Raw genomic sequence first — 15,891 nt, forward strand, 5'->3', positions numbered from 1 at the left:
CCAGTTTCACCACTGTTGTTGTGCCTCATTGAGCAGAGTTGTCGTCATATTTTACAGGCTAATAAAATACCAATTACACTGAAAATGGGAAGGTCCAACGACTGACATCCCCCGAGGATCAATGTTCATTTCCAGAGTGCAAAAGGTGATGAGACACAGAGGAGACACAGACGACGGACAACAGACGCTCTCTGCTCCAGTCTTCTTCATGACTGATCCTCCAGCCACAGGGAGGATGCTGATCCTCCACTCGAGTCCAGACTGAGTCCATGTTTTTGAAATGCTAAAAGCCAACAAATGTGGAATGAAGAGAAATATTTTCTGAGATAAAAACATGTCGAATGATTACGTTGATGTTTTGTTCAATAAATGTTGACTTTTGGACTTTGAGCTCTGGAGTTATTGGAAATGTTTCATCCGTATAATATACAACAGTGTGATATTCCACCCAAACATGAAACAAACATTTTATTGCAAACAAAACAGAAATATGCTCAAATGTCGTTCGATGTCTTTAAAACAGAGATTCAGTCTGAAAGAGACATTCATGATGGTTTACAGTCAAACAACCGGTTCTTCATCTTTTTATTGTATTATATTGTCACTATGTTTCTTTTACTGCATGCTGGATAAACACTTCATAATATCAGTTCTGAAAGATGCTGCATGAATACGTTGATTCTATTGTTAGCTCGACTACGTTGTGCTTTCGGAATAAAGCCTTTTCACGCTTCACCACCTCGCTGTTCGGCTGAGATCTCAGAATCCTCCTCCAGGACTTTGAGGACATTGATAGATGATGAACCACCGTCTCAGGGGCTGCTGATGACCTGTGTGATCCAGTCGGTGAGCCGGGTGACGCGAGTGTAGACGCCGTAGTAGTCTGGACGCCCGCAGCCTTTGCCCCAGCTCACCACGCCGGCGAGGAACCAGCGACCCGACGGCTCCTGGCACACCAAGGGACCGCCAGAGTCCCCCTGACCGAGACAGGCGGCGTTAAAAGGGGGCAGGGGGGGGGGGCATCTTAATGTCTCTACAGCACAAGATCACCACGACTGAGGACCACTGGTGACTCAACTATGATGTCACTCGGGGCCTGCACGTCTGGCCTTTAAAACACGTTTTTATGGCCGGCAGGAACACGAGTACTTCACGCTGAGGACGTCCAGGATGTTTGATTACGATGAATCTGTTCCACTTTTGTGCTTTCAGACACTGAATGTACCATGACTGAGGATTCCACCCAACTGAAATGTGTTATATAACTATGAAGTATCCCAGGAACCATACGGAACATTAGATATCTGTATGTAGCACCACATATAATGCCTCATATCTGTCTCTTGTTCAATGCAGCTGAAGAAGAGGTTGATTGAGAGCGGTGAGACTGAACCACAACAGTAAAGGTGCAGCCTGGAAAACCACAACGAGATCAGCTCTGTAAAGCTGAGGGCAACTGCAGACATGTGGGGTGGTGGTCACCGTGAGTGTCCGTCCACATGTTGGCATTGTACGTCTCTGAAAACCACGGATATGTTGCCTGTTCAGAGCAGGTGACGTATGACGTGGTATGAAAGGTAAGTGGTGTAATAACGAGTATAACAAGAGGGAAAGTCACTGAGGGCAGGTGGGAAGATGATGGACAGGTCAAATGAAACGTACGTTATTACATTACATTGTTAATGTTGTACGTTGACCTTACGTTAAGTAGTTACGTTAAGTAGTTACATTATGCTGTTAGGTTACGTTGTTAGGTTACGCTGTTAGGTTACGTTGTTACGTTACGCTGTTACGTTACGCTGTCACGTTACGCTGTCACGTTACGCTGTCACGTTACGCTGTTACCTTACGCTGTTACCATACGTTGCTACGTTGTTAGGTTCCGCTGTTAGGTTACGCTGTTAGGTTACGCTGTTACGTTACGTTGTTAGGTTATGCTGTGAGTTTACGTTGTTACGTTACGCTGTTACGTTACGCTGCTACGCTGTTACGTTACGCTGTTACGTTGCGCTGTTACGCTACGCTGTTACGCTACGCTGTTACGCTACGCTGTTACGCTACGCTGTTACATTATGTTGTTGCGTTACATTGTTACTTAATGTTGTTACGTTATGCTGTTAGGTTTTGTTGTTGTCACTTAATGTTGTTACGTTGTTACGTTACGTTGTTACGTTACGTTGTTACGTTGTTGCATTACATTCTTGCATTACATTGTTACTTAATGTTGCTACGTTATGCTGTTAGGTTACGTTGTTGTTACTTAATGTTGCTACGTTATGCTGTTAGGTTATGTTGTTAGGTTACGTTGTTACTTAATGTTGCTACGTTATGCTGTTCGGTTACGTTGTTACCTCACGTTGCAGTTGTGTTGCCTACACCGTACCAATCTTTTCACAACTTTAACGACATGGAATTGTGCGTTTCTGGAACAGTGACATGAGGCTGATACAAACTTATTTTTGGTCCGGAAACGTCATCAACCAACCGTGTTTGCAGAAACGTACGATGCCGATATTTCTGTCGACTGGGTTGTAGTTTCACCTTTTATTTCACGCAGTAATCTAATCCACCGAGGACATAAAATCATAGTGCAGCTTTCAATTCAAACTGCATTGTGATGACATGAAAAGGGAGCACTATACTTCTCTGTACCTGACAGGCATCCTTGTCTCCACTGCGGTAACCAGCGCAAAGCATTCTGGGAGTGACCAGGTGGCCGTAGGAGCGAACGCAGGTTTCCTCGCTCACCAGGCGAACATCCACCTTCTGAAGCACATTACTGGCACTGCCTGAAGAGGAGAGGGTTCAGAGAGGGTCAGCGGGTGACAGCATGTTCTACCTCTTCCATTTATACAATGAAGACAATGTCTGCATTCACTTCCCTTCCTCGTGTATTTGGCTACATGGAAAAAGAAAAAGGTTTCTTAAGTCCACCGAGAGCTGAAATTCAAAAGCAACACTCAATTATGTCACAGAAAGCCATCACATGATTTCTACAGCTTCAACAGAAACCATTAAACGTGTTTATGTCACCGGTTCTCAAACGGCGGCGACGTTTTCATCCTTTCAATGACAAGAAACCACTTCACTGGAAATATAGTCTCGTAACCGCACTTTAACATGTAATCCACCTCAGCTTTTCTTGAAATGTTTGTGAAACTGTTTCTGAGGCTGGTTTCTAACACCTTCTGTCTCAGACAGCCGTCTTCTGTTCATCGGGTTCATCAGAAACCACAACCCACTCTCTTCCACCCACATCCCTCCATCTCCTCCTGCGCCTCTCATCTAAACCAGCTGATTTCAACCCTCGAATTCAAAGTGCTACTGAGGATATGGGGCTTTTACTGGCTGCACATCAAATCACTTCCTGTGAAAATACTGCATTATTCTGCGTAATACCATAAGCCGTCGGAAAGAAAGTTGACTGCTCATCCTCTGACAGAAATAAAAACAACTTTGGACATCAACCTTTATGAAATAAACCTACGAGTCAAAAGCACCAAATAACTTAAAATGTCTCCTGGTGATAAACCTGCACATGTACAAGGCGGTCAAATGGAAATGAGAATGGGATGGGATGAGAAACAATAACTTTACCTGTAGCTCTGAGGAGAACGTTGAGTCGACGGCGGTTTTGCAGCATTTAAAGTGTTTGTTTAAAGAACGACTGTGATCACAAAACACATGTTACTTCATGCAACGCTACGTATCCTCACACGTGTGTCATCTTATGAAAAGTTATTTCTCATTTTTTCGTGTTTTCCTCCATAAGTCCAGCAACACGAGTCAATTTCTGCTCGTTGCGTGAATACAGTCTTTTCAAAATAAGCTTCTGTTTTCACGGGAAACTACTTGTACATGTTGTGGAAACGATTGTTGGACTAATCCCGCTGAGTGTGTGTTCATGCCGTCTTTATGCTTCCTCATCCGTGATTACGTGGATAACACGTATTATTTCGTGGCACATTACTTTCCGTAGGTTTCGCTATGAATGCTGGGTGAGAACAGCGTGTTGCGTATAACAGGCAGAAACTCACGCGCCATCTCCGAACGGCCACAACTGACACCAGAGGACACGTTGTTCAAGGGGTCAGAGGTTAAATCTGAGAGAAGACAAACTCTCACTTCCTTGCGTAGCCGTTCTCCATCCGTCCAGACTGTCACACCTGTCCCAGTCTCCTCCCCCTCCTCTTCCCTCACCCGCCCACATCCTCACCTGCTTCCCTCTTCACTGATCAGTGGACTGAGCAGCCCGGCTGCACCCACACTTTGCCAGGTTGTCTTTGTCGTGTATGTCTTTTGCTTTCCAGTCATTTCTGATTTAGTACCAAAGAAAGAAACACAAAGAACTTGTGGAACAGTCGAGCTCAGAGACGGATTCATTAAAAAGCTGGTGCAGCTCGATCCTGTTCTTTACTTCCCTCCATAGCAACGTTTATTCAAATGAAACAAGCTCTGAGATACAACCTGTGACTAAGGAGTGAACTGGTGAATCTCTGCCACTGATTCTGGTTTAAAAACTAAATCCCATCTGCTACCCCCCCCTGTATCCGCTGCGCTTCCCTTCTCACCCTTCTCTCGGAGAGCCCCCCAGCCGGTGACCCAGCAGAGCAGGCCCGGCTCCAGCTGGTGGGCAGGCGGAGGCAGGCAGGCGGGCCGAGCGTGTCCGGCCAGCAGCGCGGAGGCGGGTCGGTCCAGCTTCAGCAGGGCCAGGTCGTAGTCGTGGGACTCGTCGTCGTAGTACTGGTGAAGGTGGATCCGCTGCACTCGCGCCACCTCTTCGGTGGAGCTGCTGGGGTTGAGCAGGAGTTTCCCCAGGTAGACGGTCCACACCGAGGGGGAGTAGAGGCTGCAGGAGGGAAGACTTCTTATAGGGGCAATGAAGAACTCTTGAATATACTTCCACCCAACGGACACTTGAGCAACGGTTTCTATCGCTCAGGAAGCTCATTTCAAAAATGCTGAAGCTGCTTCAGAGCTTTGATGAATAAAATAATCAGAGCGCCTTTGTTTTGAAGGTTACATTCCTCCACTTCCTCCCGTCTCTTACCGGTCGTCATAGAAACAGTGGGCAGCGGAGACCACCCATTGGCTGGAGATCAACGCCCCCCCGCAGATGTGTGTTCCCCGCACCTGAAGGCTGGCCTGCCATGGCCACTCCCCCTCCGTGGCATTGGTCCCGCCCACTATACGGCTGGAGAACTGCCTCAGGCCGCAGTCTGAGTACACACACACACACACAGAAAATAAATGCTGAGTGTGTGTAAAAATAATCAGCATTTTGTTTTTATGTATAATATTGTGTTTTTATTATTATTTTGTGATTTTTTTTCAAAATAAGATTTCGTTGTTTTCTTTCCTTTCACTTCATGATGAAACCAGGTTGACATTAAGTCTCAGGAAAGATTCACTCTTTCAGAATCTCATCAGTTCATCACAACCAGTTCTGGTTCCGACCCGCCAGATAAATGAGCTCTTTATCGTCTCACCGCACTGCTTCTCGTCGGAGGCGTCGGGGCAGTCGCTGACGAAGTCGCACTCTGGATTCGGCTTCTTCAGACACGTTCCATCAGCGCACACGTAGGTCATGTCTGTACACCGCACACCTGCACGCACACACACACACACACACACACACACACACACACACACACACACACACACACACACACTACATTTCATGTTGATTGTTTTTCATTCATGTTGCATTTCTGATACACAGCACATTTTGTTTAGAGGTAAAAATGAAATGTTGAAAACTATATTTTGGTATTTTGTGAGCGTGCTCGTGTCGGTGTGTGTGTGCGTGCACGTTTGCAGGTTTGAGTGTGTTACCATCAGTGCAGTTCATCTCGTCCGTTGCTTCGGGGCAGTCTGGGAGTTGGTCGCACACTTTGTAGTAGTCCACACACTGACTGTCCTCTGGACACTGGTACTGTGCCACACACACTGAAACACACACACACACACACACAAAGAAATGAACACACACACAAATAATGGAAGTGTAATGGAGCTTCGCTGGACCCTTTTCACTTTTCCAGCTCTTCCTGCTTCATACTGCAGAGCGTCTAGAAGAAGTGGACGTAGTCGTCGTGACGTTACTCATCGGTTTGTGGATGTTTTGAAGCCTGGAGTTCAGCATTTTGGTCGTCACCATCTTTCCAACCAGTGAACAGGAAGTGAGCATATCTGGACTGAGGAGGAGCGACATAGAGACGATGTATACGTCTCTGGTAGAGACCTGTCAATCACAGTAGCCCCGCCCTAAAGCATCCCCTGCTTTATGGTCTGTGTGACTCTAAATGGACCATAATGTACTAAATGAACATCATGCTGTATTGAAGAAGACTTGAAACTAGAGATTGAGACATAAACTCATGTTTACAATGTTTACTGAGGTAATAAATCAAGAGAGAAGTAGAGTCATTTTCTCATAGACTTCTATACAACCAGAGGAGTCGCCCCCTGGTGGACACTAGAGAGAATGCAGCTTCAACACTTGAAGCATCGGAGAACCGGAGGTTGACGTCTGGCTTCAACAGAATATAATGTACAACACGTTCGATTACTTTAAGACATCAATAAATACCACAGTTCCTCTCGTCCAGTCCGTTGGGACAGTCTTTGATTCCATCACAAGCAGGAACACAGAGGCCGTTAACAGAGCACAGAAACTGACCTGGACACGCTGTAAAACACACACACACACACATGAACACGAGTAAAACACAACAGAGACGTCGCTGAGCACACATCCACATCGTACGATCTGATAGGTTGAAGACTCCGTAGCGCAGCTGAAGTCCCGGCCCGGTGAGCGACACCTCCGACCGCATGGCGACGGCGGTCACCGCGGACAGCAGGAAGAGGCGTTCACTGTACGGCTGCAGGCCTCTGGAGCCACACAGTCTGAGAAGAGGACAGAGACACTGAAGTCAGAGGAACCCCAGAGACGTGTCCCTGCAGAGACAACTGGACGTCTCTGATGGACGTTTCAATAACATGGAGTGAACCTTAACAACTACACTCGACTCCCAGTTTGTCACAAGATGTATCAGATTGAAAATAAATATAATGTAATTCTGATTTGAAATGAAGAAACAGGACTCTGCTGCCCCCTGTTGTTCAGCACTGAGCATCTTTACTGTGTAATTCATATATATGTCATTGTATTTGTGTTTTTAGGTGTTGTGAAACGAACTGAAAGGTCAGCACATCACGTCCTGTGTGGAAACATTCTACGCACGCACACACACACGCTTCCTGTCACACACAGCTGGCGGTTATAAATACACAGTATTTAACAAGCTGACAAAACCTTTTCTGATCTCTCTGCTCTGATTCGCACCAAGAGAATCATTTCAGTTATTTTCCACGTTGTCTCTTTCTTGCTGCCACCTGCGCGAGGTGTCTGGTGGTTAGCAGGCTGAAGAGGAAGCAAGAATCGCCATAAAACATCCGTGCAGATTAAGACGTGTTCTGTGTAGAAGTTGTGTTGTGCAGACTTGTTGATCTCTGTTGAATGTTTGGCACATGAGATGTAAAAAGAGTTTTAAAAAGCCTTTGCAAGTGGCAATTTTGGGCAAGAAATTCCAAAATGGCTACAAAGAGACTGAAAACAACTTCAAAGAGACACAATGACTATGAGAGGCAGAACAACCACAGACAAAACTCCAAAAAGACACAAAATGGCCGGCTCATCGTGGTGCAGCCTACCTGCGGTTCTGGATGGTCCACCGTCCCTGGGTGCAGGCCTGGTTGTAGCTGGCTCTGCTCAGCTCGTAGCCCTCAAATTCCAGAAACAAGCCCATCCCTACACCGGGCGTCTGAGATCACACAGGACAGCAAACACAAAAACACAAGAACGTTACAACACAGACTGACCTGCATGGTCACCATGTAATGACTCAATCACTCAATACATCAAAACGTTGGAGTCATATGGACGACAGAGTGTCTTACACATGGATGGATTACTGAACGGGGCCTACCGGGCACAGGCCCAGGGGCCCAAAGACTCAGGGGCCCCCGGGCCTTCACTTACAAAACAACTACAGTCAAAGAGACACGTACCAACCAGGAAGAGGCTTAGAAAATAAAACGTCCACAAATAGATGCGAAGGAGACTCACATCGACTATGAAAAGGAGGAAAACAACCACAAAGAGACACAAAACAACTACAAAGAGACACAAAACAACTACAAAGAGACACAAAACAACTACAAAGAGACACAAAACAACTACAAAGAGACACAGAACAACTACAAAGAGACACAAACCAACTACAAAGAGACACAAACCAACTACAAAGAGACACAAAACAACTACAAAGAGACACTAAACAACTACAAAGAGACACTAAACAACTACAAAAAGACACAAAACAACTACAAAGAGACACAAAACTACAGAAAGACACAAAACAACTACAAAAAGACACAAAACATCGACAAAAAGACAGTAAATTATCATAAAGAGACACAAAATGACCAGAAAGAGACCAGATTAACTATAAAGAGACACTAAAGTACAATAAAAAAGGACATGAAACAGCTACAAAGAGACACAGAAACGAGCACAAACACAAAGGACACAGAGAGATCCGTAACTACAACAGAGGCCCGTTGTCTCATAATCGTCCGACGGCCTCACAGTGAAGCTCCAGGTACAGTTGGTGTCGGGGGGGTAGTAGCTGGGGAAGAAGGGCGTCCTCAGCGTCCCCTGGACCCCCGATACTGCCTTCAGCTCTATGGTGGAGTTACAGTCTGAGAGAGAGAGAAGATTTTCAATCCACAATCACATGAAACATTGCTGAACGAGCCAAAGGAAGGGCCGGGTGGTCTTACGCTGACGGCCCCAGGCCTGTGCAGACAGGGAGAAGGGGTCCTTGTAGTTGTACAGACCCTGTTTCCAAACCACCGTCATCCACTCGCCTGAAGACAGGACGTTCACCACGCGCTCGTGTCTGCTGCAGCCATACACACTGGGAGGACAGACGGGAAGATAACTCAAGAGTTCAGAGAAGAAAGATGATGAATATTCGCCTGCTATGTCCCAGCTGATATATCTGTGGATGAAACCCACGAAGTGATGAGGTGGGAGTCGGAGGGGGTGAGGGAGTCGTACACCACCAGCCTGTCCCGGCACTCCGGCAGCAGCCACTCCATGTGGAGCTCCAGCTGGGATCCGGGGCCGGCCTGGAGGTGCCACATGCAGGAGGAGCGCTGCGTGTCGGGGCCCCGGAGGGCCGAGGGGCTGCTGGACACCACCTTCTGGTAGCGGTAGCAGTCTGGGGGAAACGATGCAAAGAAAGAAAACCAGCGTTAGAGTTCAGCTCATGTGGGATTTTGTGTTGGAGTAGATTCAGGCCTTGATTGTATGTTTGGATTTACTGTATTTATTAAAACACAAAATGAATTCCCATCAGAACTATTCATACCAGCAAGGATGCGAAGAGGTGATTGTTTTTTAAATGAAAGGTTTGAATAGATTCTGCAAAGTATCCTCATACAACAGTTCGTATGATATCTTATGTTCCTGCTCATTTTTCCTACATTTTCCGACGAAAGTCCAGCAACACGTGACAATTTACGCCCATTGCACGAATAAAGTATTTTCAAAATAAACTACCCTCTTCACAGGAAACAACTTAACTAAGTTTAGGCAACAAAACTACTTAGTTAGGTTTCGGAAACCATCAGGTTTGGGTTAAAATAACTACGGATGTGTCGTTTACGTAAGTTACGTGACAATTAAATCAACTTTCTGTGTCACATGAGGAACAAACGGAGGTAAACAGTTATGCAGTGTTTATGTCCTGGGCTTTTATTGTGAAAGTTAAGAGAAAGAACGGCAGGTTTTGAAACAAATCTTTGGCCAAATGTTGGAATTACAATTTCCATTATCCGTCATGTGACGCCATGAAGCCCAGAAATACTTTTTCCCCCGTTGACTGAGAAAGACTTTGGTTTACTTTACTTTACTCAGGTAAATCAACCTTCCTCCTGAGGGCTGGGAGGCGGGGCTAAAGGAAACGCCAGTGAGCATGCTCAGTGGGCCCAGAGATCGTTGGGTAACTTTATACACGTGGTCAAACTTTCATGGGAATGAACGCTGAATCCAGTCCTCTTCATACGACCATGGTGGGTCAGGTCTGCGCTGCCTTTGTCAAAGTTTAAGGAGTAATAAAGTTTTCCCTCTTCATTCATGGAGCCTCCTTGTTGAACACTGCGGTGAATATTTTGAAGATGTGATTGGTTAATGTCTATATTTGTGGTGCGAAAGCTCAGAAAAATTAATCCAATGAAGTAACTTTTTCACGTTCTGTGTGAAAGTACTTCTGACAAAGACAGTTTGGGCTGCATGCTCATCACAGTTCAATCACGTTGTTAATTGACACGAGCAGGAAACGTAAAAAAATAGTGTGATACCAAACGAGGCTTTCAAAAGCTCAATGACTTTGGAGTCGGTTTCTGTGGAACAAAAAGACAGAAGAGACGATTTAAAACCAGCCAAACACTTTCCTGCTCACACACATCTCATCTCCTGTCTCACGCTCACCACTGACAGACAGCGAGGGGAGGTGCAGGAGGTATCCGCTGCAGCTGGCCGTCCCCTCCTCCTCCCCCGACCCTCCGTACCCCCTCAGGCCCTCCTCCAGGCTCCTGGTGACCTCCTCCAGTGTGACCCTCCCAACATGGCTGCCCGGCACCGACATCACCATCCAGAAGTGAGCCACGAGGCTCCCCTCCCTGCACGAAACAGAGCCAGGGCCGTGAAGATGAAATCACGTGCCTCCGGTTGAAAGGTTTCAAGTGTGCTGCACCTGTAACCACGCCCATCAGTGATGTCACAGTGTACCAGAGTACACCGCCACGTCACTGCAGCGAGGGGAGGAATTAAACCACGAGACGTCAGCGCAACAATGTTTTCAGCTGATGTTAGGTCGCTCTTTAAGTGCTGATTGTGAAGCCACTCTCTTCGCACAACGATGACTTCTTGAAGAGGAGTTACTCCTACAAAAGTCCAGCAACACGTGTCCATTTCCGCTCGTTATATGCATACAATCTTTTCAAAATAAAATACTGTCTTCACAGGAAACAAGCAACAAAACTACTTGGTTAGGTTTAGGAAAAGGTCATTGTTTGTGTTAAAATAACTTCAGAAGTGCCGTTACTTAAGTACGTAGTACTAAGTACTTACTACTTACTTAAGTACTTAAGTACATAGTACTAACTACTTACTACTTAAGTAAGTACTTAAGTACATAGTACTAACTACTTACTACTTACTTAAGTACTTAAGTACATAGTACTAACTACTTACTACTTAAGTAAGTACTTAAGTACATAGTACTAACTACTTACTACTTACTTAAGTACTTAAGTACGTAGTACTAACTACTTACTACTTACTTAAGTACTTAAGTACTTAAATACTTAAGTACTTAACTAAGTTATTCGAGGTATCCTCTTACTGTCACAATCTTGTTTTTGGTTTAGTTTGTTTCCTGTTTTATTTTGAAGTTCTCTGCCTCTTGCGTCCTGTGTTTGTTTGACTTCCTGTCTTTGTGGTTTTTCTCGTCAGCCTCGCTTTGTTCCCTCGTGTTTCTTACACCAATCAGCTCTCAGCCCTCGTGTCTGCCCACCTGTGTCTCGTGGTCTGATTCGTTTCTTGTGTATTGATAGTCCTTCTGTCTTTCGTCTGTTTTGTGGTTCGTCTGCGATGTTTCCTGTTTGTGCCCCTCGTGTCGTTGGCCTATTTACCTGATCCTGTTTTGTTTGTGATTTAGCAAGTTGGATTTTCAATTTCGTCATCTTTGGACTCATCGTCCTCGTAATAATAAATACAATAACTTTATTTATATAGCACCTTTAAAAACAGAGTTTACAAAGTGCTTTGCCTGACGAAGCAGCAAAAGCAGCAATAATAATCATAAGAACAGAAAGCTGAACAGTGAGGCCCAACAAAGAAAGACGACTAAGGTGAGAGTTAAACCCGGATAAAACAAAACAGTTAAACAGTTAACAGATAAAAATAAACGAAGAAATCTGTCGTAAAGCGACGTCACATAAAAGCCAGTCTGTAAAAATGGGTTTTAAGAAGTGAAGTGTGAAGTCAACATGTCCTCTGTATTTTGGGGCCAGACCCAGACGTGCTTTGAAAGTGTTGTAAGTTTTGTTTTGGTTCTAAAAATCACCGTTAAACATCCTTCTGCTCCTCAGTCTTTTCAAAGCAACAAAACTTCAGTTACGTTCAGGATTAAAATAACTACTAAAGTTCTGTGGTAACAACATCAACATCGACGTATTGTTTGACACGGGGAACAAACTACGGTCGTTATACTTCCTCGTTCATGATTACGTTAATAACATACAAAGACATTTTGTAAAGATCCATAAATGGCCGCGCACTCTTTTGAGTAGGTTCAGCGGTGAAGCTCTACTGTATGTCTCACCTCGCTGCTTTCTCCCTGCTTATTGCTACCGTTCATGAAAACGTTAGATCCACGTACCCAAAGGCGAACACAGTGGTGTAGTTGAAGTACCGAGACAGACTGGAGCCCATGATTATCTTCTGCACCTGAAAGACAGAGGAAGACAATATCACCTGTTTACAGGAGTCAGAACCAGCTAAACACGGATTATAGACTCGACAGAGAGCTGCAGCAATGAGTCCTGAAAAACAAGAAATGACTTTTGCATGTAGTGTTCCCAAGTCAACGTGTATTTTGAATCTAGTTATGGTTAGATCAAAAAGCATCGTTCAAAATCATAAAAGTGGACTTCTGAAAAACAGGGCTAATGAACAGTAGAAATGATACGGTGGTTTCTTCATTTTCATATCTGCATTTTATTCCGTGTCTCCTCAAACGCGTTGCTGACTAATTTAGAACAATGTCTAAGAAGCACTGGTTGGACGGAGACAGATAGTTTGTGGCATGAGATGACAAAGGAAGCGCTGGTTTCCACCACTTTCAATCGCTGCCCATGAATACCTGCTGCTGCTGCTGAGTCGTTTGTCCTGTGAATTAACGCAGATTGTAAGTGAAGACAAAAGACAGACGTTAGTGGGGGTTTAGTCCAGAAGGAAAAGAGGCTTCATGGAGTTGTTTTTGGAGTACTGCTGCTTTCCTTCCTCACCAGGTAGTTCAATGCATTGTGAAAGCTACACGTAAACACAGAAAAGCAGCAGCAGTCTTGGTCCCTTAGGAGGTAATTCTACATCAGCATCATGGTCCCCACTCACCATGATCCGTACCCCCTTGGCCTCCTTCTTGAATGCAGGGCTGCTGTGAGAGGACAGATCGGAAGAGAAGTTCCTGTTGAGGATGGACAGGTAGGCCGTGTACTGCTGCTGGACTCGAGGCTCCAACACCCAAACCCTGTACTCTGTCACCGAGGAAGGTCCACACAGCGTTAAACAAACACAGCGATGCTAGCCGAGACTGAGCTTTGAGCTAAATGCTAACACGCTCTCAATGCTAACAGGCGGAGGTATAGTGGGATAATATTTACAATAGTCATAATCTCAGTTCAGTGTGATTACTGCCAATTAGCAGAACTCCACCACGGTCACATGACTTCACGTTAGTCTATAAAGGAACTCCACCACGGTCACGTGACTTCACGTTAGTCTATAAAGGAACTCCACCACGGTCACGTGACTTCACGTTAGTGTATAAAGGAACTCCACCACGGTCACGTGACTTCACGTTAGTCTATAAATTAACTCCACCACGGTCACGTGACTTCACGTTAGTCTATAAAGGAACTCCACCACGGTCACGTGACTTCACGTTAGTGTATAAAGGAACTCCACCGCGGTCACGTGACTTCACGTTAGTCTATAAAGGAACTCCACCACGGTCACGTGACTTCACGTTAGTCTATAGAGGAACTCCACCACGGTCACGTGACTTCACGTTAGTCTATAGAGGAACTCCACCACGGTCACGTGACTTCACGTTAGTCTATAAAGGAACTCCACCGCGGTCACGTGACTTCACGTTAGTCTATAAAGGAATTTGGGGACGATGAACAAAGTAGAAAAGAGGAAAGCTCTGTACCCAGGAAGTACCAGGCCAGTGTGGCTCCTGCGGCGACGAGGATGATGATGATGAGGAAGGCCAACACACATTTACAGGACCGAGCCCTCCTGGTGGGTGGAGCCACAGCTTGGTCATCAACTTCTACCTGTTGAGAACAGACAAACACTGTGACTTTCTATTGGGGTTGAAAATATAAAATCTGGCAGTCTGGAGGGTCTTTTCACGCAGCGTCTGAGTGAGGGAGCGTCGAGGCACTGAGGTGGTTTCCATGTAGATTATGTTCCTTGTGGATTATGTTCCATGTAGATTATGTTCCCTATAGATTATGTTCCCTATAGATTCTGTTCCCTATAGATTATGTTCCCTGTGGATTATGTTCCCTATAGATTATGTTCCATGTAGATTCTGTTCCCTATAGATTCTGTTCCCTATAGATTCTGTTCCCTATAGATTCTGTTCCCTATAGATTCTGTTCCCTATAGATTATGTTCCATGTAGATTCTGTTCCCTATAGATTATGTTCCATGTAGATTCTGTTCCCTATAGATTATGTTCCATGTAGATTATGTTCCCTATAGATTATGTTCCCTATAGATTCTGTTCCCTATAGATTATGTTCCCTGTGGATTATGTTCCCTATAGATTATGTTCCCTGTGGATTATGTTCCCTATAGATTATGTTCCATGTAGATTCTGTTCCCTATAGATTATGTTCCCTGTGGATTATGTTCCCTATAGATTATGTTCCATGTAGATTCTGTTCCCTATAGATTATGTTCCATGTAGATTCTGTTCCCTATAGATTATGTTCCATGTAGATTATGTTCCCTATAGATTATGTTCCCTATAGATTCTGTTCCCTATAGATTATGTTCCCTGTGGATTATGTTCCCTATAGATTATGTTCCCTGTGGATTATGTTCCCTATAGATTATGTTCCATGTAGATTCTGTTCCCTATAGATTATGTTCCATGTAGATTATGTTCTCTGTAGATTATGTTCCCTATAGATTATGTTCCCTGTGGATTATGTTCCCTATAGATTATGTTCCCTATAGATTATGTTCCCTATAGATTATGTTCCCTATAGATTATGTTCCCTATAGATTATGTTCTAAACAGAGGGAGCATTTTTCTTCCCTGTCAAAATCTGGCGCCTACATTACCCACAATGCAACCCGAGGTCTGGTAAATCCAACAAATTTAGTGACATCAGTCAAGCAGCTCCCACTGGAGCCACACATAGCTTTAAACGTAAATTAAACACTTTGATGTAATAAATGAGTTTTCCTTTCATGCTTTTCTGAGAGGGGACATTTTGAAAGCCTTGAGCTAAAGTTGAGCTCAAGTCTTGATTTGTTCAATAAATATGTGTGTGTGTGTGTGTGTGTGTGTGTGTGTGTGTGTGTGTGTGTGTGTGTGTGTGTGGTGTTCTATTCCTGCCGTTGTATTGATTGTCTTTTCAATCTGTGAAGCTCTATGATTGATTCAAAAAAAATAAAAAACATTGAGAGAATAGCCTTTAGAGTTCAGTTAAACACTATTTTAATCGAACGAGTGACGTGAAGCTGTGAGTGAAGAGCAGTTGTTGTGTCATCATTACTGACCCCGTGGTTCAGAGGACCAGCTGAGACCACCTGATCACATGAGATCGACTTCTTGGAGCCGCGCCCGAGCGCCATCGCCTCCTCACGCGTCCTTTGCTCCTTGACAAATCATCTCACCGTCCGTCGAGGGCTCGTTGACTGAACTTCCGACTCGGCAGCTTTTTTATTTAGCATCTCTGCTCAGCACAAAAGAAAAACCAGACATGTTGCTCCAGCAGACGGAGAACGGC

General features: G+C 44.8%; 1 protein-coding gene across 1 annotated transcript; it reads right to left on the reverse strand.

Annotated features, from left to right (window-relative positions):
- Positions 1 to 812: 812 nt before the first annotated feature.
- Positions 813 to 15,736, reverse strand: tmprss6 (transmembrane serine protease 6; the record flags this gene model as incomplete). Its single annotated transcript, XM_079277844.1, has 18 exons — positions 813 to 977; positions 2,653 to 2,789; positions 4,572 to 4,849; positions 5,051 to 5,219; positions 5,490 to 5,606; positions 5,836 to 5,949; positions 6,593 to 6,691; positions 6,770 to 6,912; positions 7,720 to 7,829; positions 8,657 to 8,769; positions 8,851 to 8,987; positions 9,089 to 9,293; positions 10,435 to 10,476; positions 10,565 to 10,755; positions 12,519 to 12,586; positions 13,253 to 13,395; positions 14,073 to 14,195; positions 15,658 to 15,736. The coding sequence occupies 18 exons, from the start codon at positions 15,734 to 15,736 to the stop codon at positions 813 to 815; spliced, it is 2,433 nt and encodes an 810-aa protein (XP_079133970.1).
- Positions 15,737 to 15,891: the final 155 nt, after the last annotated feature.

This window comes from Melanostigma gelatinosum (assembly GCF_949748355.1).
Source record: "Melanostigma gelatinosum genome assembly, chromosome: 11".
Taxonomy (NCBI): Eukaryota; Metazoa; Chordata; class Actinopteri; order Perciformes; family Zoarcidae; genus Melanostigma; species Melanostigma gelatinosum.